This window comes from Epinephelus lanceolatus, chromosome 19 (assembly GCF_041903045.1).
Source record: "Epinephelus lanceolatus isolate andai-2023 chromosome 19, ASM4190304v1, whole genome shotgun sequence".
Lineage (NCBI taxonomy): Eukaryota > Metazoa > Chordata > Actinopteri > Perciformes > Serranidae > Epinephelus > Epinephelus lanceolatus.
In genome coordinates this window covers 20,908,227-20,929,835 of record NC_135752.1, presented here as the reverse complement: position 1 = coordinate 20,929,835, position 21,609 = coordinate 20,908,227, and the positions used below count along the sequence as shown (strand labels likewise).

The window sequence follows — 21,609 nt, the reverse complement described above, 5'->3', positions numbered from 1 at the left end:
AAGTCTGAAGACAGAGCAGAAGTGGAGGAGGAGGAGGTGCAGAAGATTAGTTTTCTTTCAGTGCAGCTGAATTACAATATGCTGAAAGGCTGTTAAGGAATGTTCGCCCAGTGACGCCAAAATAAAACTGCCTACCCCATCTTTAAGTTGCTGATTGAGGTCAGTGTAGAAAATGTTTCCTGATCAGCAAGTAGTCTGAGATGTAAAGTGAAAATAATTTTATCTATTATCATGCTGTACTGCTGAGTGTTGCAAGAGAATATACAGCACAGAAACCCCACTCAAAATATACTGTGAGGGAATGAAACTCATAAACATCACTAAAGTAAATCAAAGGCAGGTCAGAAAAAACTTAAATAACAGACCAAGTCTGATTTAAGGAAAATAAAACTAAGCTTAGATGTTCTTCATCCTCCACCCTCATTATTATTATAATATGCATTTGTCCAGTAATATAATACAACAAACTGCATTACATTCATTAGAAGTGAACTTTCAACCCCAGACAGTAAAAAAGTGACACAGTTGATATTTTGATTAAAAAACAAGAAAACTATATCACAATATATACATTTTATATCTCAACAAAGTGCTATGACGTGATCAGCTCATTTTACTTGTTTACTCGAAATTATCACTGCAAACTAGCCCTCGCCTTTCATCCTATATAGCTATATAATGAGGAGGAGCAAAGGTGCAATTTTATCCGCATGGCTTCACTCTGTCTAACAGATGTGAATGTAAAGTATGCGGGTTGGTGTTTGTGGTGTGAATCCATGCATCCACTCCTCGCCTGGAGATGGGTGTGTCCGACCAAATGTTAGGGGTGAAGTCTCCATTTAGGTTTTGGGGTAGTTTCAGAGAGTCACTTGCTTGCGTGTAACGTGTCCTGGAACTTTGTACTTGTGTAGCGTACATGAAAGCCTTTTTTATTGATGCTGTCGTCTGAGTGAAACTTTAAAAGGATGGCGTCCCCAGCTGAGTAGACTTCCTCTGGAACCTGAGGAAAAGAGAGACAAAAAAAGAGGGTTTTTGAGGAGTAATTTAAACAGTGTTTACTACACCAGACGGATATTTTTAGCCTTACCCCAGATCCACAGTATCGTCCCAGCCTCGGAGACTTGATGTCAGCACCGTCATACAGCTCCACGTAATCATACCCGCAGTCTGCTTCCTCCTCGATCTCAAACACTTGGAAGATGATCTCCACTCCATAACCCTTCTCAGCAGAGACCACCCACAGACAGTCGGAGCCACTGGGGTAGTTGTTATCTCCAAACTGGGCATGAGAGTAGAGATCTTTTGTCTTGACCTCGGCTTTCAGACTTCCTCCACATTCTGGGAATTCACAACCACAAAATTAGAGGGTCAAAAAGAGGAACTCGTAAAAATGAGGGAAGAATGCAGCTTTCTAAACACGGCAGAAAACAAACCAATAGTCAAAATGTCACGTTTTTGGTAGTCTATTCTTTCCCCAGAGTGCCATTGTACTCATTTTCCAGGCTTTTTTGGGAAAGCCACAGTTGCTGTGCCCACCTGCTCTGTATGAAGCCTCAAAGCCTCTCTTCTGCACTGAGTTGTCTGAGAAAAAACGCAGGAACATTTTGTTGCCACTGGAGATGACTGGAGAAGGCTTTTTGGTGCCACAGAAGCGTCCGAGACTGGGGGCACGCGTGTCTCGCCCGTCGTAGATCTCTAGATGGTCATAAGCACACTCCAGATGAGCCTCCATGTCGATCTCATTGAAAACCTGAAAGTCATATTAGAAAACTATGAATCACCTTTAATAAGTTGCTTTTCAATTTTTAATTTGGGTCATGACGTAAAGTTTTAATGAAAAAAGAAAAAACATCCAATGGCATACGAGTTTGATACGATGGCCCGGGGTCGTGGTCAGAGACCAGGTGCAGGCCTTCTTGCTGGGATACCTATCAGGCCAGTTGGGGCTGCTCATCGTCCCTGACACAGTGTTTACAGCATGATCACAGCCCGCTGAAAGACAAAGCAAAATGACTTCAGGACAAAACAATAAGAGCTGCATCACTGGGAGGTCACATCATTTCCTACTCTTTGAAGGAAATGATCTCTGAGAAATTTTACCTTTTAAATAGGCATCCATCAAATGTACAGGATAATGAAAGCAAAACTAAAACTTTTCAAACATGACTGAGGAAACAGATTTCATTCTGACTTGGAGAGACAGTAAGTGAGACAATGAGCTAGCTTTATGTAGACTAGTTCCCAAGCGGCAACATTCAGGGCTGAAAAATGAAGCCAAAAACTGCAGTTTCTCGAACGGCCACTTGAGGCTGGCTCCAAAAGTGAGTCACATCCCTACAGACCCCACATTATAACGCCCAACTTCACAGCACAAATAAACATGTTTACAGCCTGGTACAAAAAATGGTTTCTGTCTCTATAGCTTTTTTTCCCCATTCATGACAACTGTAGGGTGGGTGATTTTTACAGCTCATTTGTTTTAACTCTGTAAGGCATAAAATATATGCATAATTAAGGGGCATGGCTGCTTTAAGTGACAGATGAGTGCTGACATGCTGTCCGTCGCAGCAACAGCAAAATGGTGCCATAACGTAACTCCAGATGATTTCATGATGTCATTTCACCTCAAAATTTTGGTCACCTCAAAAATTCCTGTATTGTGTTTGGTTTTACTAAAAGACCCTCCAAGGACTCTGATGTTTAGTTTTTCTGGTAAATATATTTTGCTTTAGGGGTTTTAAGCATGTTTTTTGCTGGCAAAAATTAGCATTAGCATTATCACAGTTACCATGACCGCAAATACACCACGCTAACCAAGCTAGCAGCTAGCCCCTCCTCATTCAAATATGGTCACTTCTGGCTCCAAATATCCAAGATGGCAACGATCAAATTTCCAAACTCAAGGTTTCAAGACAGGAATCAACAAAGTAATGGGTGACGTCATGGTAACTACGTTCATTATTTTCATACACCATCCACACATAGAAAATCCATGTAGCTACAGTACTGTAAAAATAAGACATATCAAACAAAGTAAGAAGATTGAACGCCCCAGTCTCTATCCCCTCATGACTTTATATCCAGCCTCATTCTCCTGGCCTCATTCTCATGAGGCCTCGTTCTCATGAGGCCAGGGCGGGGTTAGAAATTCAAAGGACTGGATGAAAAAGGTGAAGAATCAAACACTCAAATATAAATAATAAATTTTAGACTTTATGTAATTTGGGTGAACTGAACCTTTAAAAGGATACTTCACCAATTTTCAGCCAGCTTTGTATCATGACAATGTGAGTAGTATTTGTAAATGAACATTAGTAAACTTCCCTCCATCTAGCCAGTCCCTAGATCTTCCTTCTCGTCTCCCAGCCAAACTCCACCGGATGATGCAAAACATTTTGCTGGCTCTCGGGCTATTACTCAAACTACAGGCTGTGTTTCAGGATTTTCATACTGCCATGCATGCTACCACCATGGACACAAAGAGTACAGAAGTGGATGAAGAGACAGACCCGGTCCACTCTTTGAAACTCAAACCAAACTCCCTTCAAATGCTAAAACTAAGCAGTGCCGAGCAAATGCAATCCATGATTCTGTTACCGCGTTGCTTATTTCTCGCCCCTCAAATGTTTTCAAAAACATGTTTTAACATAGCGTTTAACTGTAATACAAGATAATTTGTTACCAGCACCGCTATTCTGTCAAACTGCCAAGTTCGCGTTATGTTATCCTGCCAGTGGGAGCGCCTATTGGTCCGGTGCGGCGCAGTGCATTCTGGTAGTTGTAGGTTTTCTCCCTTTCGGGCAAAATGCCACCGCCCCTTTTCTCTGTGTTCTCTGGTCATGTGGCACCAATTTCAAAAGTATTTGCCTCTTTCTACTGCACAGACAGCCCAGTTTTATCAAAAGACCATCTTTCCAATGGTGAAATACTTTGAGTGGACAGCAGAAACACTTACTGTACCTTCCTTGCAGTCGTGCTTGTTATCATGCAGCATGAAGCCGCTGCGGCACTGACAGCTGTAGCTCCCGAAGGTGTTCACACATTCATGCTGGCAGCCTCCATTTTCCTTTGAGCACTCATCTATATCTGTTGGGGTGTTTGAAGAATTTTAATTCACAACATGTGAATCTGTGACACAGTGGGCTGCAGAAACCTTTCAGAATATACTGAGTTAACATTTTAGGCCCAGAACTACTGCTGAGTGTGGACACAAAGGCTTATTTGTTTCTCAAGGAGGAAGAATCTGCAGTATGAAACACGCAAGAGCCACAACCCTGGGTCAGCTATCAGCAAAACATCTCTTGGGTTAGACCCCTGTGTTAGTGTTTCTGAAGAGCTCACTTCTCCACATCCACAGGCCAAAATAGAGGGTTGTCAAATATCCACAACTTGCATTCCCACTTATCAACATTAAGTTGGTTTCATGCTGTCAACAGTGAACACATACCTAATAAAAAACATGTGAGAAGGCCTTTTCACAACTTTTAATTTTAAATAAGGAGTAAATGAGATCTTTCCACATGGATATTGAGATGAGCTATCAATATTTATTTCAATTACAAACAGTCAAGCAGGAAATGTATAGCCATCTGTGGTCTGATTAAATAGAACACATTCATTTAAGCTGTTGTGACATTAAGTGCTCTCCATATCATTTTGTGAAAAAGCTTTTTTTCTATGCAATGAAATATTCACTACAATATTTATTAGGAAAAAAACAAACACTGGGCTTGCTTTAAAGTTTAAAATAAGATTACACGTGAATAATGCAAAATGTGAATGTGATGCTGAGTGTAAAATTAAGAGATTTATCTCACTTAAACACCAAGCATGCTCCTAAAGTATTAAATTGTGCAAACTTAAATCCAAGCTTCTCAAAGAATCGAACCACACTGCCTCAGTTCTGGTGTTGGAGACTGAAGACAGCTGCCTGCTTTGTTATTGGAGTCAATTTATGGTTTTGCCCTTCTCACTATACCAGGTCTGGACATTATGTAATGCTTCCTCACTGTTTCCCTCCTCAGTACTTTCTGAATAACTTCACTCTTTGAGACTCACCAGAGAAGAAATGAGCCTTGAAGCCTCTTTTGGAGACGGTGTTATCAGACTTGAACTCGATCCTCATGTTGTTGTGCAGGGAGGTGATGACCTCGGGTTTCTCCGCTCCACAGAACTTCCCATGAAGCTCTGAGTCTGAACTCAGCCCACTGCGCACCTCCACATAATCATACTTACACACCTGATGGTAAACACTAGAACATTTTACTTACTACAGAGGACAAAGGATTGGCCTGTGAAATTAGCATGATTTTCGCAGGTTATCTGATGAAACATCTGCAGAAAGGCTACAGTAAAAACATCACTTACATCGTTCCCTTCGGTCTCAAACACATCGAACACAAGAGTGATGCGATACTGAATGGGTGCCACCAGCTGCCACACACAGTTCTTGTTGGGTGGGTATTCTTTGGGCCACCCGGGGGTGGTGAGGGAGCCATTCAGTTTGGTGATGAACCCGCCACAGGCAGCTGCTGGTGGTGGGAGAGCATTCTGATTTTAGTGGTAGAAGTGTGAGAGAAAAACACTTGCATAACATAAATCAAATCATCCAATTGTGTGAATTTGTGAATTCTTGAACCTTTTATTTGATCATTTAATTGCAGAAAAAGATGATTTCTTAATTTGGGTGTTGTTTATTACCAAAAAACATCAAGAAATAAAGTAATACCCAAATAAAATCAAAGTAATAGAACTGTGGTACTGAAAGTCAAAGTTTGCAGGATAAATGTTCTGTCTTTCTACAAAATGGAAAGCAACACATTGTTCTGAGTTGAAATGTTTTCCCTTCTTGTTCTGTTCAGATTAATCAAAACAGTGTTGCAATAGACTGTTGAGGCTCATAAGAAGTTACAGTAAGTGAGTACTGCCCTCTTGTGGTGGAAGAGAGACTACCAGAGAATTGGGTCTCAACTGTGCAAAAAGAGATAAGACCTTCTTCCCAGAATACACATGTGTTTGTTATGCCTGTATGAGCAGCACTTGTAAAAGTTAAATTTCATATATCATTTTTTGTTGTCATCTATCTATCTGATTTCAAAAAGAATTTTAACTTCATGGACAAAGTTGATACTTCCCAGCTGCAGTCCCCAGGCCTGTCTGAGCTTTTTTATTTGTTGTTGTTGTGGGAACTCAAACATACTTAGAGCCTGTTTATTGGGCCTATTTTAGCTGTTGAATGCACCTGAGGATGAACGAACTCAAGTGGAAGCAAATGTCGGGTAAAAACAGTAAGGTAGTTAGCTTATAGCTTAACACACAGACTGAGACATCTGTTGATGGGCAGATTTTATGATGCTTGGATGCAGTCAAGCCAGCTGTTTCCCCCTATTTCCAATCTTTAAAGGTACAGTTCATCAAAAATATATATTTACTACTACTTACCTGAACTGCTATTCATCATTATAGATTGTTTAGGTGTGAGTTGCTGAGTGTTGGAGATGTCGGCCCCAGAGTTGTCTGCCTTCACTTGAACATAAGGGATTTAGATGGCACTCGGCTTGTGGTGCTCAAACCGCACAAAAAATACATTTTAAAAACTCAACAGCAATGTCTCTTTCGAGAAATCATGACTTGGTTACTCAAGATAATCCACAGACCTTGTTGTGAGCAGTTTCATGTAAGAACTATTTTCTTTCTACTGAACTACACCCGTCAGCTGTATCCCTGTGCAGAAGGAAGCATGCATCTACTGATAGCTCACCTAGCACCACTGAGCTAGGTAACATTACAGCCCAGCTGTGAAGGGCGCCATTAATATTTACACAAGATCCTCGTCCATGAGTAGATGCACACTTCCTTCTGTGCTGTAATAAGTTTGACAGGTGTATTTTGGTCAGAATAGAAAAGTTCCTACATGAAACTGCTGACAACAATGTATTTCTTTCTTGACCATCACAAGCCAAGTGCCATCTAGTCCCATTATATTTGAGAGAAGGCAGATATCTCTATGGTTCTCCAGAACTCAACAACTCACACCACAACAATCTAGACTGATAAATAGCACTACACGTAAGAGGATCTTCTCAATTTACCCTCCTCCAGAAAGTGTATTTCCCAAAATGTCAAATTTTCACGGGAAGTACTACACCATGATTGAAAAAGTGTGTTGGACATACAGTATGTTGCAGTGAGAGTGGTATGCCATCCGAGTGTAATGGCAGATTCAAGCTGACTGTCTGAACTAGCTTGCAGGTTTAGTGTGTATGGTCGTGCTCTACACTCACTCTCACAGCTGCGTCTGTCAGCTGCCAGCTCATATCCGGGGTCACAAGCACATCTGTAGCTGCCCAGTGTGTTCAGACAGCGCTGCTCGCAGTGACCGTTGTCAGGCCTGGAGCACTCGTCCATCTCTGTCAAAGGAAAATCGCCAAAATTAAACCAGGAATTCTTTTTATTTCTGGCAGCTTGTGACCAACATGAGTTTCTCACCTTTAAAAAAGTTGGCTGCAAACCCGGCTTTGTTGACCGAGCCGTCAGACACAAACTTCAGCCAGAGCTGGTTGGAGCTGCTCTTGATGTCGTCTGGTTTGTCGTAGCCACAGAAACGGCCGAGCAGCGGGCTGCTCTCTGAACTGCCATCCCTCACCTCAACGTAGTCGTAGGCACAACTGTCATGTCTCTCAATCTGCAGTGGAAGCAAGGACAGTGAAGTTTGTGAAAAGATTTTACAGCAGATGATAGTGATGATTAAACAGGCCTACTTCCTTTTGAGGAAGTTCGCAAGTAAAACAAAAGTGAGGGCTAACAAAAATGAAGTTCCAAGCTACCTGATTTGTGAAGATTTGTGAAGCATTCTCACAGTTTTCCTGGAGTCATTTCCTCATTTTCTTAATATGTAAACAGTAACAACAAAAGTGCTTTTACCTCAAATGACTGAAAGGAGAGGCCAACATCGAATCCCTCCTCTACTGTAATTCTCCACACACACACTTTGTTGGACTGGTAGTCATCAGGATAATTGGGGGACTGGATCTGGCCGCTGTCCCGCTTCACCTCTCCGCCACAGATGGCTGCACAGGAGGTGAGAAGTGATTTGTTTCATCCAGAGATTGTTCTATATTTCTACCTTCAGTTGACAATATACAGTGAAAAGGAAGTGTAAAACCTGTAAAATCTGCTGTAACTGCTGAGGATGCTGCATATAAAAGTGCACATTAAAATCCACATATCATCAGTGTTGCACCTTCATAGACTGCTGAAAAGCCTTTGCCCACCCAGCTGCTGCTGCTTCTGAACTCAATCCAAAGCTGACTGTCGGTTGAGATGATTGAATCTGGAAGTGTGTCTCCACAAAAACGGCCTGCCAAAGCACATAAAAAAATAATGGTAGTGTCTGTCAGTAACTACTTCACAGTGCTTGCTACTGAGTATATAACACAGTCATCATGACACTGTATCAGTCTAATGACAGATTTATAGATGACACTCAGTGGAAGGAGAGGAGCTCCACTGTAAATCAAAGTTAAAGACCTTTCAGAGGAGCTTTTCTCCAGAACCCGTCTCGGACCTCCACATGGTCGTACCAACACAAGTGACTCCTGAAGAGGTCCATGGAGGTAAAATTCAGAACAATCTATAAGACAGAAGACAAACATGAAGGGCAGATCAGTACAGAAAAAATCTAGCATCAAGATTTGACATTTATCATTATTCATATGATTCACAACAGTTGAAATATTAATAAACACACCATTTTCCTCTTTTTGTTACTTCTAAGTTTTGTTAACTTCTAAGTCTAATATAAGGAAACTAAATGGCACTCGTCTCGTGGTGCTCAAAGTGCCACTGTTGTGAGCAGTTTCATGTAGGAACTATTTTCTCTCTACCAAACTACACACACTAACTGTATCACTGCGCAGAAGGAAGTGTGCATCTACTCATGGACAAGAAGCTCCTGCTCATGACAGCGCAAGATGTAAACATTAATGGCGTACTCCTCAGCTGGCCTGTAACACTATCAGTGGTGCTAGGTGAGCTATCAGTGGACCTACTCCAAACTTTCCCTCAGAACAGTTCCTGAGCGACAAATCGGGGCAGCTGTGGCTCAGGAGGTACAGCGGGTCATCCGCTAACCGGAAGTTCAGTGGCTACATTATTGGCTCCTGCAGTCTGTATGTCCGAAGTATCCTTAGGCAAGATACTGGATCCTAAATTGTGTGCCATCTGTGTGCAAATGTGTGTGAATGTTTAAATGAGTACCAGGTGGCACCTTGTATGGTAGCCTCGGCCACCAGTGTATGAATGTGTGAGGCATGCAGTGTAAAAGCATTTCAAATGGTTGGAAGATTAGAACGGCGCTATACAAATGAAGTCCATTTATCGCTACCCTCATTGTCCCTATAAAGCAGGGGTGTCAAACATACGGCCCATGGGCCAAAACTGGCCACCGCCAAAGGGTCCAGTCTGGCCCACTAGATGACTCTGCACACCTTATATTGGTGCACTTGAGAAGGCTAAGAGGTGCCATGTTTCAGGAGCAAGTTAAACACTGAATATGTAAAATGTTGCTTCAGAAACTTTTTCACTTGGACCAAAATACAAATCTCTAAAGCAACAATATACTTATTGTGGTCTTATTCAGAGTTATACCATGGTCTGGGTGAATACTCTTTTCTGATTTGGTCGGCAGGTACGCGTTAAAACCCTTTAATGCACACATAGTTCGGCTAAACTTTATAACTGTCTAAATTCATCCGCTAACCAGCCTGTAACCACAGCAACATTAACGAGTGTAGCTGTCAAACTGTCAACTGCCGAGGGAAAAAAAACACTGCAGCTGTCAAACAACTTCCGAGGGAAAAAACAAACAGAAATGGCTGATTTTAACATTTCTTTTAACTTATTTGGAGAGTACAAGGATTTTGAGGAATGGGATGCCGCAGAAGAATCTGATGGCCTATCTGCACACTGGGTCACAACTCACTACTTGGTCCTATCGTTTTATAAACAATAACCACACTGTGGAATAAATTTGACCTAAATCAAGCTTAATTTTAATTTTTAATAGGCTACTTTTGGCTTTGTTAAAGCGATTGAGCCTCATCCCGTCCTACTGTGACTACTGTAACTGGCGTGGTTGTTAAAGGGACTAGTTTATTCCTTGTCATGACAATGGTAAGCTCTTGCTTCAAAAACTTTCGATTTTGAGTACAAAACTTTCACCAAAAGTTGTCGAATCCTTTTATTCCTGTATTCTTGGCAAATGACCATGGTATAAGCTGGTTAATCCACTAGTAGGTGTGTTCCAACGGTTTTAATGCCTCTGCTGCGTGTCGGGTAGTTCTTTGCCCCCACGTCGTGCATTAAAACCGTTTAGAACACACCTACTAGTGGATTAACCCTTACATATTAGACATTGTGCAAAATGTTGTCAATAAGCAGCTTCAGTAGGCTACAAATGAATCTGTATCAGACTTCTATCTTAAAACAATATTGTTGAAACCTGATTGAGGAGGCTGTACCAAAACTTTTGATTTTATAAGGCAGGGATAACTTAACCTGCTTCCTAATAGCTGCCACCTTAGTCTGGTGTGGTGATGTTAGCATCACTGCAAACAACAGGACATACATAGAAAATGCACATGTAGTGACAGTGAGTAGTAGACTGATTGAATGCTAAAAAACAGACATATGATTGTTTTCAAAATGAGCTTGCCCACTGGAGATCAAACTGGGCTGTATGTGGCCTATGACATAAAATGAGTTTGACACCCCTGCTTTAAAAAGTCCAGACAGTCTCGGGATATTTCATTTACTGAAAATTGTGATATGAGTAACTGGCATTCATTAAATCAGTAACTTGATAAATTTGGTTAACTGTGTAGCTCTTCTTGAGTTAATACTCCCACGTATTTGCCATCACTCACCTTCTCTCCAGGAGTGACAGAAATCCTCCAGACGCAGTGAGCATACGCTGAGTAGCCGTTCGGAAAACCAGGAGAAGAGAAGTTTCCAGTGCTCTCCTGCAGGCTCTCCCCACACCCTTTAAGAACCAGACACCATCACATACACATGGTTATACAACAACAGAGCAAAGACATAACATTAAAGCCCCAGACAGAAGAACATGGGAGATTTTTAACTGCTTAGCTCACATCCAGTCATGATGTGTAATATGTCACTGACTTTGAAAATGATAAAAGTAAGATTGGGTGACTATATTTTCTACATATATAATGCAGCTTACTTGCACACTTGTAGAGTTTGCGGGCTTGTGCTATGTCCCCTTTGCTAAGCCTGGTCCTCTGTCCAATAGGTGGCCTGACTCCATTAACGTCATAACGGGGCAAGATCGTGTCCAAGAAGATTCCTCTGTTTCATATCACAAACATAAAATCAAAAGAGATCAGAGAAGATAAAAAAAAAAGTAATAATTCAAAAATCATTTACAGCAAATGAAGCCTGATGAGAAAATGTGTTTTTCAGAAGCGCACATTGACAGACAGATTAGTGTGATTTTTTTCTCGATCCGACTCCTGTTCAACACCTTGATACTTTATTGATTCTGATAATCTCTCACTGGGTTTGGAGCTCACTCTTGCACAGTTCCCATGGTGATGCACCCATGAATGACAGGCATGTGCAAACAGAGCACTCTGAATGGGGCTTTTCGACGGTGCCAGCCGGCTCAGTGGAGCCCGCTCCTGAATGCCAGAGAAAAAGGCCACTCCAGCCCAAATTGTTCAACAAAGCCTGAACTGCCAGGCCTTTATTTAGCTTGGCTCGCCTCCATGACCCAGACCGGCAAAGCGGCGATGGAGGTAAAAAACCAAAGCACAGAGAAAAGCAACGGGGCAACAACATGCACGAGACAGAAATGAAAAGGAGACTAGTGTGAAACCATTTCTGTGACAATAAAGGATCAAATCCCCCGAGGTTTCCTATGGAGCTTGTTTAGCAGAGCTGAATGAAGGGACAAACACCAGGTCAGTGTAGTAGCTCCGCTGATGATGCAGCATGATATTAGGGACAGTTAGGAAGGTCAAATGACCAGAAACTCTTGATTAAATACTGTGCAACTAACACATAAAAACAGTAATTTCTCTAAACTTCAGAAATGTACAGGAGTTTAATAGCTGACTGTCGGAGGTAAGGTGGTGCTGGTGATGGCCTGGGTTGAGAAGCAGGCTGGTGCACTTTATGTTGCCAGTTAAAACATACAGGCAGGATGGACAGAGTGAATCACCAACAGTTAGGCTCTTGAGTCCAGCAACTGCCCCAGCGGAGCTGTTTAATGGCCTGTTAATGTAAACCAGGGTAGAGCTGAAAATAAATGACACCTGGGAAATTAAAGTGATGAAATCCTTGCAGTCGCTTTAACACAAAAACTAACTTCAGGAAGGAAATGCATAAGAAAGCACCAAAAAGCCAACCTGGAAAAAGTATTCCGTGCATAATGCATGATGCTGCCAAAGTCGTACACCTCCCCAAGTGAGTCGACCTCGCCTGGCTCCATCTTCAGGAAGTTATACTCCTGTCCTAATCATATACACATAATCAGTGGACTGAATGAATGGTGAAACATCTGGAGGGTCGGTGAGCACACACACGTTTTCACACTCTTTTCAACAACAGTACCTGCTTGGATGTTGTCTCTGATGATGCTTACATGCTCGTCACGGTCCGGACGTGTGTGTTCATGCCAGAAGCCGATGACGTGGCCGAGTTCATGCACCACAATGCCAAACTTGTCACAGTTCTTTCCGATGGAGATGGCCTGAGGGCCGCCACCTCTCCTCCCTACGTAAGAGCAACACCTGCAGGGGGCGACACTGTTTAGTTCCACATCCTGAAGCTCCTGCAGAACAGACACCGACTGTTTGCTATTTATGAATATTAAATGGCTGTTCCAAGGCTGTTCTAATGTACTGTTTGTATGTATACTTCCAAAAAGTAATGCACCCGAATTCATAGATAACCCATCTAATTGGGAAGGCTGTGATCACATAACCAATGAACTATTGGGAGTTAAGAAGAAAGTAGTATAAAGAATGAAAGTCCACATAATGAGGGATGTTGGGTCAAACAAACACAGGACTTTGTCCAAGGAGACCAGTGTTTGTGTCCTATGTGAAACCAAGTGAACTTTCAGGTACGTTGTCACCATGTTTCTTTTCCCTAAATCTAATTTACCTAACGTTTCTCACCTAACCTTGGTGTTAAGCACAAGTTATGTAAAGTAAGTAATGTCACAAGACCATTTGTGGGGCGGTAATTCGTAAGATATGAACCCTTGTAGGAGGATACGTTGCCATACCACAATGTGTTTGCAAGTTGGCAGGTAGTTTATATATTGTATATAAGGAGCCAAACACACTGTGACTTTCACATCATTTAAGAATGAATGGAAATCAATGACTGTCTTGCACAGTAGAGACAAAATCAGTCTAAATTTTTAGAACACAACAGCATGATAGAAAACCCCCCAACTAAACTTTAACAAAATAAATGATTTAAAAATGGTTAATGGCCAACTCACCCACAAGGTCTGTAGGTGAAAACAATGTAGCTTTCTTCAGTCGTTCTCTCTATGAATGTCACACAAGTGTGTTTCTCCCAGTGACGCATCGCCTGACGGAAAATGGCTCTCTGACTGCCTGAAAAGAAATTACACTTTGACAGCTTCAGAATGTCAAAACCGCAACCAACACATGCTGGCTGTATGTAGCAGAAAACTCCCCCTGTAAGAATATGTGAGTAATTTACTGTTTGCATTCAGAGCTCACCAGTAAAATTCCCACTGATCACATATGGGATGATGCCATCTGGCCACACTCGCTCAGGTCTGGAGGTGGCCGCTCTCCTCCGACGATGGAGACTCTGTCTGTCCCCAGCTCTCTTACTCCTGACGCTGTCATTGGTGGTGGAACTGTTATCTGTTAAAAAAAAAAAAAAAGAAAAAAGAAAATCAGCGTTCCTCATCTTTTTATTTGAACAGGCAGTCAGAACTGTTCCTGCTTTGATACCTGAGTCTGTGTGGTTAGTCTGGACAGTGTGCTGTCCAGGGGCCTCTTTGAACATGCGGAGGTCATCTTCATCAAGGGCAATATCTCCCCAAAAGGCAGCTGAGGCGAACAGATACATAATACATACATACAGATGACATTATGATCAAAATAAAACAATATATTGATATGTTTGTTTAATATGAAGCTGCAGCTGGCAGATGGCTAGCTTAGCTTAGCTTAAAGACTAGAAACACAAACAGCTAGCTTGGGTCTGTATAAATCCCAGCCTGGTCACCAGTAGAAAACGTTGGCATTGTACATTTATACAAACCATGAATACATTACTTTTGCACATTTCATACACATATCAATGTTTCTGAAGTGATGTAGTTAATGTCATGCCGAGGTGGAGGGGATGGTGGATGAATTGTCGGGAACTGCCCATTGGTCTGACATCCCATTGTTCCGACCATATTAAACCCATTGTTCCGAAGTCCCGTTGTTCCGAAATCATCATGATGCCCTGTGGTTAAGATCTGGTTAGGTTTAGGCACAAAAACCACTTGGTTAGGGTTAGGAAAAGATCTTGGTGTGGGTTAAAATGAAAAAGAAAGCGACAAACACATAAGCTGTGAGCCTGCTTCGCCTCAAGCCTTTCCCAGCTGACCCAGAGCTAGTAGCGGCACACCATCAAGGTAGAAATACGCCCACCGGGAGCCGTTCAGCACCGCGGACCGTCGGACTAATGGGATGTCGGACCAATGGACTGTTGGACCAATGACATGGACCCGAATTGTCACCTAAGTGAGATGCCTGTCTAGCTGTGGACCACTCCAGACCACTGCTGAAAACCAATCAACAAAGATTATAATTTAGCCATGTATTGCCATGTAGGCACCTGCCATGCTTCTAGCAGGGATTGTCCTCCTAGCACCATGTATTTTAAGCCAAAAAAACCCCCCAATTTTTTCCTCACCACAGCCAAGTGGTTTTTGTGCCTAAACCTAACCACACATTGACCACAGCATTGTTGAAACATAGAGTTTTAAAATGTCTGCTACATAACCTACAAATAAAAAACAAAAACATACAGTGCCAACATTTTTTGTGGCAGCACATCTGCAGTTCACTAATTAACATGTTATCTCATTTGTTTTATACATACAAAACCCAGAAGGTAAAAACATGCTGTGGATTTATGGATGGTTGTGAGCAGAGCTAAAATAAATAAAATATAAAACTGTGAATCAGTGAGCTGTAAAGGTTTTTAACCTTTGGACAGAGCTGAGCTAACTGGTCACCCCTGCTACTAGCCTTTATGCTAAGCTAAGATAACCATCTGCTGGCTGTAGCTGTATATTAGCATTGGCATTCTTATCCAAAGCTTGGCAAGAGAATGTCTTTCCCAAAATATCCAACAATTTCTTTCAGTAGTATTCTGTAAATAAAAACCTTAATCTGAAAACTAAACTTAAAAAAGTAGAACTCCAGTTAAATTATTTGCACTGCACACAGAGAGCCAGTTTCAGCTGGTATTTAAACTTTATCTCTGAATTTCACTAAACTTTTCACCTGCAAACAGGAGCCAAAGCCCACTGCATGCTATGCTGTGTCTGTCTGTCCAATAAGTGCATATCTCTGTTCTAAAACGAGCTCCTGAACTGGACTCAGTGTGTCTGTTTGATCAGCAAACACACCTCCCCAACACAAACTGAGACATATTGGAGAACTGTCCAACTACTGTGTCATTTTAAAGAATAAAGATGTGACCTGAATACATTACAGGACTGTAATGACACTGTGCTAGACTTAGCTACTCAAATGGTGACCTACAGTAAAAATAACTGCAAAGAATGAAAGACCAACTGTTGGAGCTTAATATGAATGAAAGGCCTACAGGCAACATCTGGATGGTTGTGTTTTTCCCAAATGTACACAACTCTGACTCTGTTGTAGTACAGTGCCTTGATCAGTAAGCAGGGGTATGTTTCCATACTCATGCTCAGCAATTCATTAACCCAGGAGTGAGGTCCTCTACGTCGGAGCAATGACCTTATGCCTGATAACATGAAGTACTGCATCTCTGAACAGCATATAAATTAAACAAACTGCATGTCTTCACCTGTAGAGGAGTCTGTATGGAGGAAACTCATTGTTGTCTAAAATGAATCACTTGTGACCATCAGTCTGGATCATGATTATTTAGTGAGCACTCCAGGAACACTGTTTGTTTGTTTAGTGTGTGTTTAGCAGCATGGAGTTCCCAAACATGAGTCTTATCTTTTGTACGAGGCCCAGATTATGTTTAACAATATCATGATGTCAGTCTCAGACTTCATCTTTTCTACAGGACATTAAATTGCCATAGAAAGAACGATCACAATCATGAACTGATTTTGCCCTTTGACACCAAACTGAAATTTTAAAAATGGGGGTTTAAGGGTCATTCAAGATGATCTTTGGTATCATTAACCACTGATTTGCATTATTGACCACTGATTTGTAGTATGCTTCCAGACATACAATGCATTACTGCCAGTGGTGGAAGTTAATTTACTCAGATCCTGTACTCAAAAACAGTTAGTTTATTTCATTACCAAATACTAATATTGTTGGCATCATTGTCACAAAGACAACTGGATTGCTTTCTGTTTTCCTCAGGGCAACTACCAACAACACAAGATACACTTTGTTTTTAACTTCAACTCCAGCTTCAAATTTATTTTGTCCCTAGAGGACAATTAGATGTATAGCAAGTACAAATACATAAAAAGGCACAAGTGAACACATAAGAATATCTATGCTCAACAGTTGTGGGGAGGTGGGTTACTTCAGTTGTTGTACCATCCACCATCTCTGCTACTTGGGATTGTAACTGCAGAGAACTTATACTGATCCTCTTTGATAAGTGGGGATAGTTACAGATAGTTGCCGGGGAAAACAAAAAGCTATCCTTTCTGTTTTGGTTGCGGAAAGGTTGACACACTTCCTTGTGCTGTAAACTAAGCCTTCATTTCTATGGGAGACCGTCCCCAGTGGCAGACAGAGTTTCATATTGAAAGTGAGGCATGTAGGGAACCAATCTAAATGCCATTGTGTCATTATTCTGTAGCCATGACATTGTGCAATCAACATTTACTTCTTAACTATAAGTGAAAGCAAAGAAAACTGTCCATTTCCACTTTAAAATGCTGCTTAAGCTTTATTTTATCTTTATTTATTAGATACTTGAAATCAATATTTTCCAGTAATAATATAAATCACGATATGGCAAATTTATAAGCAAAGTTATTATATAATCAAACTGATGTTCAGTGTAATGAACTGTGATGATCTATATGATACGATACAATAAGCTGCACAAGTATTGCTGCCTTACAATAATAGTCTAGACAAAATTAAACATACACCATAAAAACATAAAAACACATACTACACATAACAGTATTGCACATCAGTGATAATGTGTTCCCCTAATGTGTTCCTCTGTTATAAATCACATCAGACAAAACTCTTTATATAAGTAAATCCAAAACTTCAATAACTAATTTTAGTGGTTTGTAATTAGAATTTGCTCAGAATCAGAAACTCATTGATAATAAAATATGTTTGTATTGTGATTTTACTGAAATATATACGACTCTGAAAAGGGTCATTCATTCTACATTATGAGTATATTTATTATTAAAACTTTAGGTACATTTTTCTCATAATACTTACTTTTACTGGTATTAGATTTTAAATGAAGGACTTTTACTTGTAATTGAGTATTATTATGGTGTTGTGCTACGTATTTTATTGAAGTAAAGGATCTTAATACTTCTCCACCACTGATACTGCAGGATTTAATGTGATAGCACAGAAACTGGAAGACATAAGTGGTGAAGTGCTATAATTTAATAGCTTGATTTGCTACTCAGTACTGTATGTGCTGAAAAAGATGCATCCTTTCAGATAATTCAACCTTCACAGCTGAAGATTGGGATACAAAAAGGAGCAATCCTAAGAAATCAGACATGTGAAGAGCAGGAATGATAGCCTGGGATGGAAAGTTGGGTTGGTGACTCCAACAAAATGTGTTGAAGTGAGCGGGAAAACCTTCAACCTCTGCCTTACAATACAAAGTCAAACCACAAAACGGAGGTCAGTAGCTAATTCTGAAGCTCAAATTAAGATTTGACACTGATTGATAAACCTAAATCCAGGTTTTAAAAAGCTCATTCTGAAAATTATGGTAGGTGACATCACACACACATTCTGACCAAGTTTTATGTTCCCTTTACGGGCTTAGCAATTCATTTCCATTATTACGACCTCATGTATAAATCAGGATCCCACGTTGTACAAGTCGAGCAGAGCAGCTCGCTAGAGTCGCTCCCATTAAATACCTCATTTGCCCATGTGATGTAACAACCTTTGAAAGTCCAAATGAAAAGACGTAGCGGGCCCTGTGTCGGCCTTTGAAGTGAATTCACTCATGCAAAGGGTGACTGTAAATGACTGTCACCCCTGCAGTGTGCACCCCATGCCCTGAAGCCAGAGGGATTTCACCGGCGTCCAGCCGAGGACTGCGCTGGCACGGCCTCAATGACCTCTAGTCTCCAGGCAACTGCCTCGGAGGAGAAGAGTGGTGTGTTTTGGAAGTTTCAGAAGTCACAAGAGAAAAGGGACCCCAACCAACTGGAGCCCATCCTAATAACCAAAGTAATTGTTTGGCATGTACGATGACGGAAAAAAGAAAGCTGTACATTCTTTAACACTGGAGAAGACTGGTTGCAAAGGCATGGCAGATACATCCGAGGCAGTTTCATGCCAGTTCATTTAGATCTGACATTTAATCCATGATGCATGTTTGAAATGTCATCAGTATCCTGCATTTATTGTCTATACAATATGTTTAATCGAATGTTCTTTTTCTCATTAGATTGTTTTTCAGACAAAAATGTGAAACTTGTTTTAAACTGTATGATCCCTTCATCTTGAAACACGTCACTGAACACATTTAGGCTACTCAAAAACGGCACCTAAGCACAGTTTTAAGGTTCTTGTGTAAGGTTCACCTGAATACATGCATTTAAAGCTATTTGATGTAATTCTGCTTCACGACATTTCAAGTGCAAATACTCCACTCCATTTATTTGACAGCTGTAGTTATTACAACATTGTGAAGATCAATATTGGCTCATAAACTTGCTGAAAATGAAATTACCACATAGCTTAAATGATCTATACCTCAACTTAAACATTAGAATGCAACTAAATGCATTATAATAACAAAATAATTTAATACAGCAACATAAAAGGGGCCTAATGTCACATATTAAGTACTTTTATTTATGATACTTGAGTGCATTTTGCTGCTTATCCTCTAACACCTCTATGTCTTCAAAGTTACAGGACGTGTACCTGTAATTTAATATTTTCATAGTGTGGTTTTACTTCTGCAAACACCTAGAACTTAAACATTATTTGAGAGCTGTTGACTTAAGGAAATTTGTCTTTGATCACATTTGTTTTACTTTACTAGTAAGCCAATATTAAACAGATGGTCTGCATGGAAAGGAAGGAGCAAGTAAATATAGTGGGACAGTAACACATGAAGAAAATAAGTCTTACTATGAAAGTAATGCAGTTCATGCAGGTTAGGACTTTACTGTTACTTAATGGTTAATTAACTATTAATTATTAGCAAATGTTCACATGAGCCTATTAACTTGGCAACTGTCCTTACATCACAATCATTAAGGCTGAATTTAACTTTAAACATGTTTTAGCTCACAGTGATCAGGGCCTATAGGGATACTGGCTAAACACACATTAGGCTACATATACACTAAAATAAAATGCAAAAGATAAATAAATTCTTAGAGAAGATAAAGTCACTGTACCAGCTTTACAGGGATCCTTGTAATCGATTGCATCACCGAGGTAGGTAAAATTAGTGTCCTCAAACTCCCACTCAGCCGCCAGAGAAACGCGCAGACCGCACAGCAGGAACAGAAATGTTGGAGCTACTTCCATAACTTATGATCAAATATCTACACGAGGTAAAATTGATAATTGTAGGAAGAGGAAAAAATAAATAAAGTTTCTCGACAGCTGCGATGTGATTTAAAAAAGCACAGCGCTGTTTTCTCACGTCTCCATTCTGCAGCAGTGATCCGCTGCCATACAGCACCGACAGCAGAGCGCGCACAGTCCACAGCAAAACACACAGCCATGCATCTGAAGCCTGAGAGGTGCTTCACCTGCAGGCAGATGGGTTACATGCACATTTACATAATGCCTAAGTGACTTAACCTTTTTCTTTCTTTCTTTTTCTTTCTTTCTTTCTTTCTTTCGTTCTGTTTTAACTTTAGTTTAGTGTTAAAGAATCATTTTGGAGCAAAATTATCATTGTAGATTGTAGAAGCTGGCACAAGTAAAGACAGAAATTGATCGACTTACTGACTGTGATGAGTTTAATGTCCTCCTCAGATCATCCATGCCACATGCAGACTTTATCATAAACTGCTGCATTTCATTTGCCCATTTAAATTTAGTGAAACCTTTTATGTGAGATAGGCTAAATTCCGTTTTCTGCTCCTCATCTGAGCCACTGTACGGGTACACAGTGTCATGTAGTAATGGCAGGAGAAGATTCAGTCTCTTCTATGAACTGTTTTTATGTTGGCACAAACAGAAAGGACTACAGCCATGGTTTTTTTTTTGTTTTTTTTTTTTCATTTGGATGAAAGGCCCAGCTTCTGTCAGTTCAGTTTAGCTTGTTTGGTGTCAAAGGATCTCCACTGCAGCAGCTACTGTTGCTACAGGTTGTCCTTTGAGGTTATTAACATTTTGAAGTCAGTTTTCTAAAGTCTAATGCAGCATTCAGGTCTCAAAATATGTGCATTTTGAAGGCAGGGTTCCCACACATTTTGATGGACAAAATGTAAACACTTTTCCATTATTTTTCAAGGACACATGATTAATTCTGTGATTGCTGCACTTGCCAGCCTGGGTACGATACTTATCTGCACACACATAGAGAAGAGTCTCCCTTCCCATAACAAACACTGTCACACTGCGTCACATATACACATAACCTCTAAAAGCGTGAGGCTTGGCTGGTATAAATCATGGAAAAATGACAACTGGGCAAGTTTTCTATTTGTATCAAGCATCAAATAAGTTGTTTGAGTTAATATACCCTACTTGACATTGCACGCTCTTTGATGCAACTATTACGCATTGCAGTGTAAATGCTGAAATGATATATAGTGCACCCCTAAGCTGACACACATTAGAGCTATGTTATGTCAACAGCTAACTCACAGAAAATAAATTTGCCGTTATGTTACATTACATGGAAGGTTATTCCTGAAAGATTACTGTAACAATCAACTTAATTACAAATGGTAAAATTCTACTAGTTTTCCAAAACTTTCAATGATTTTTACTAATTCCATGACTTTTTCAGGCCTGGAAAATGAGACTGTGAAATTCCATGACCTTTCCAGGTTTTCCATGACGGTGAGAAACCTGTAAAAGAGATACATAACCTTAATATAAGAGAAGATATATGCCACTCTAAAGACTTCATGCGTACATTGAACCAGTTTTT

General features: G+C 40.5%; 1 protein-coding gene across 3 annotated transcripts; it reads right to left on the bottom strand.

Moving 5' to 3' along the window:
- Positions 1-410: 410 nt before the first annotated feature.
- On the bottom strand, positions 411-20,235 carry LOC117269816 (bone morphogenetic protein 1-like). 3 transcript variants are annotated; one of them, XM_033647154.2, is made up of 20 exons: positions 19,895-20,234; positions 14,025-14,123; positions 13,785-13,934; positions 13,538-13,655; positions 12,637-12,815; positions 12,432-12,537; positions 11,246-11,370; positions 10,926-11,041; positions 8,530-8,632; positions 8,243-8,359; positions 7,924-8,069; positions 7,489-7,684; positions 7,284-7,409; positions 5,368-5,531; positions 5,059-5,239; positions 3,961-4,086; positions 1,865-1,992; positions 1,537-1,750; positions 1,088-1,338; positions 411-1,000 (listed from the first exon to the last, which is right to left on the bottom strand). In XM_033647154.2, exons 1-20 carry the CDS (start codon positions 20,025-20,027, stop codon positions 866-868), a joined length of 2,913 nt encoding a protein of 970 aa, XP_033503045.2. In that variant the 5' UTR covers positions 20,028-20,234; the 3' UTR covers positions 411-865. The 3 variants fall into 3 exon arrangements, with proteins under 3 accessions (XP_033503045.2, XP_033503046.2, XP_033503044.2); XM_033647155.2 differs by having other exon boundaries at positions 5,368-5,528; XM_033647153.2 differs by having other exon boundaries at positions 5,368-5,528; positions 13,785-14,123; positions 19,895-20,235.
- Positions 20,236-21,609: the final 1,374 nt, after the last annotated feature.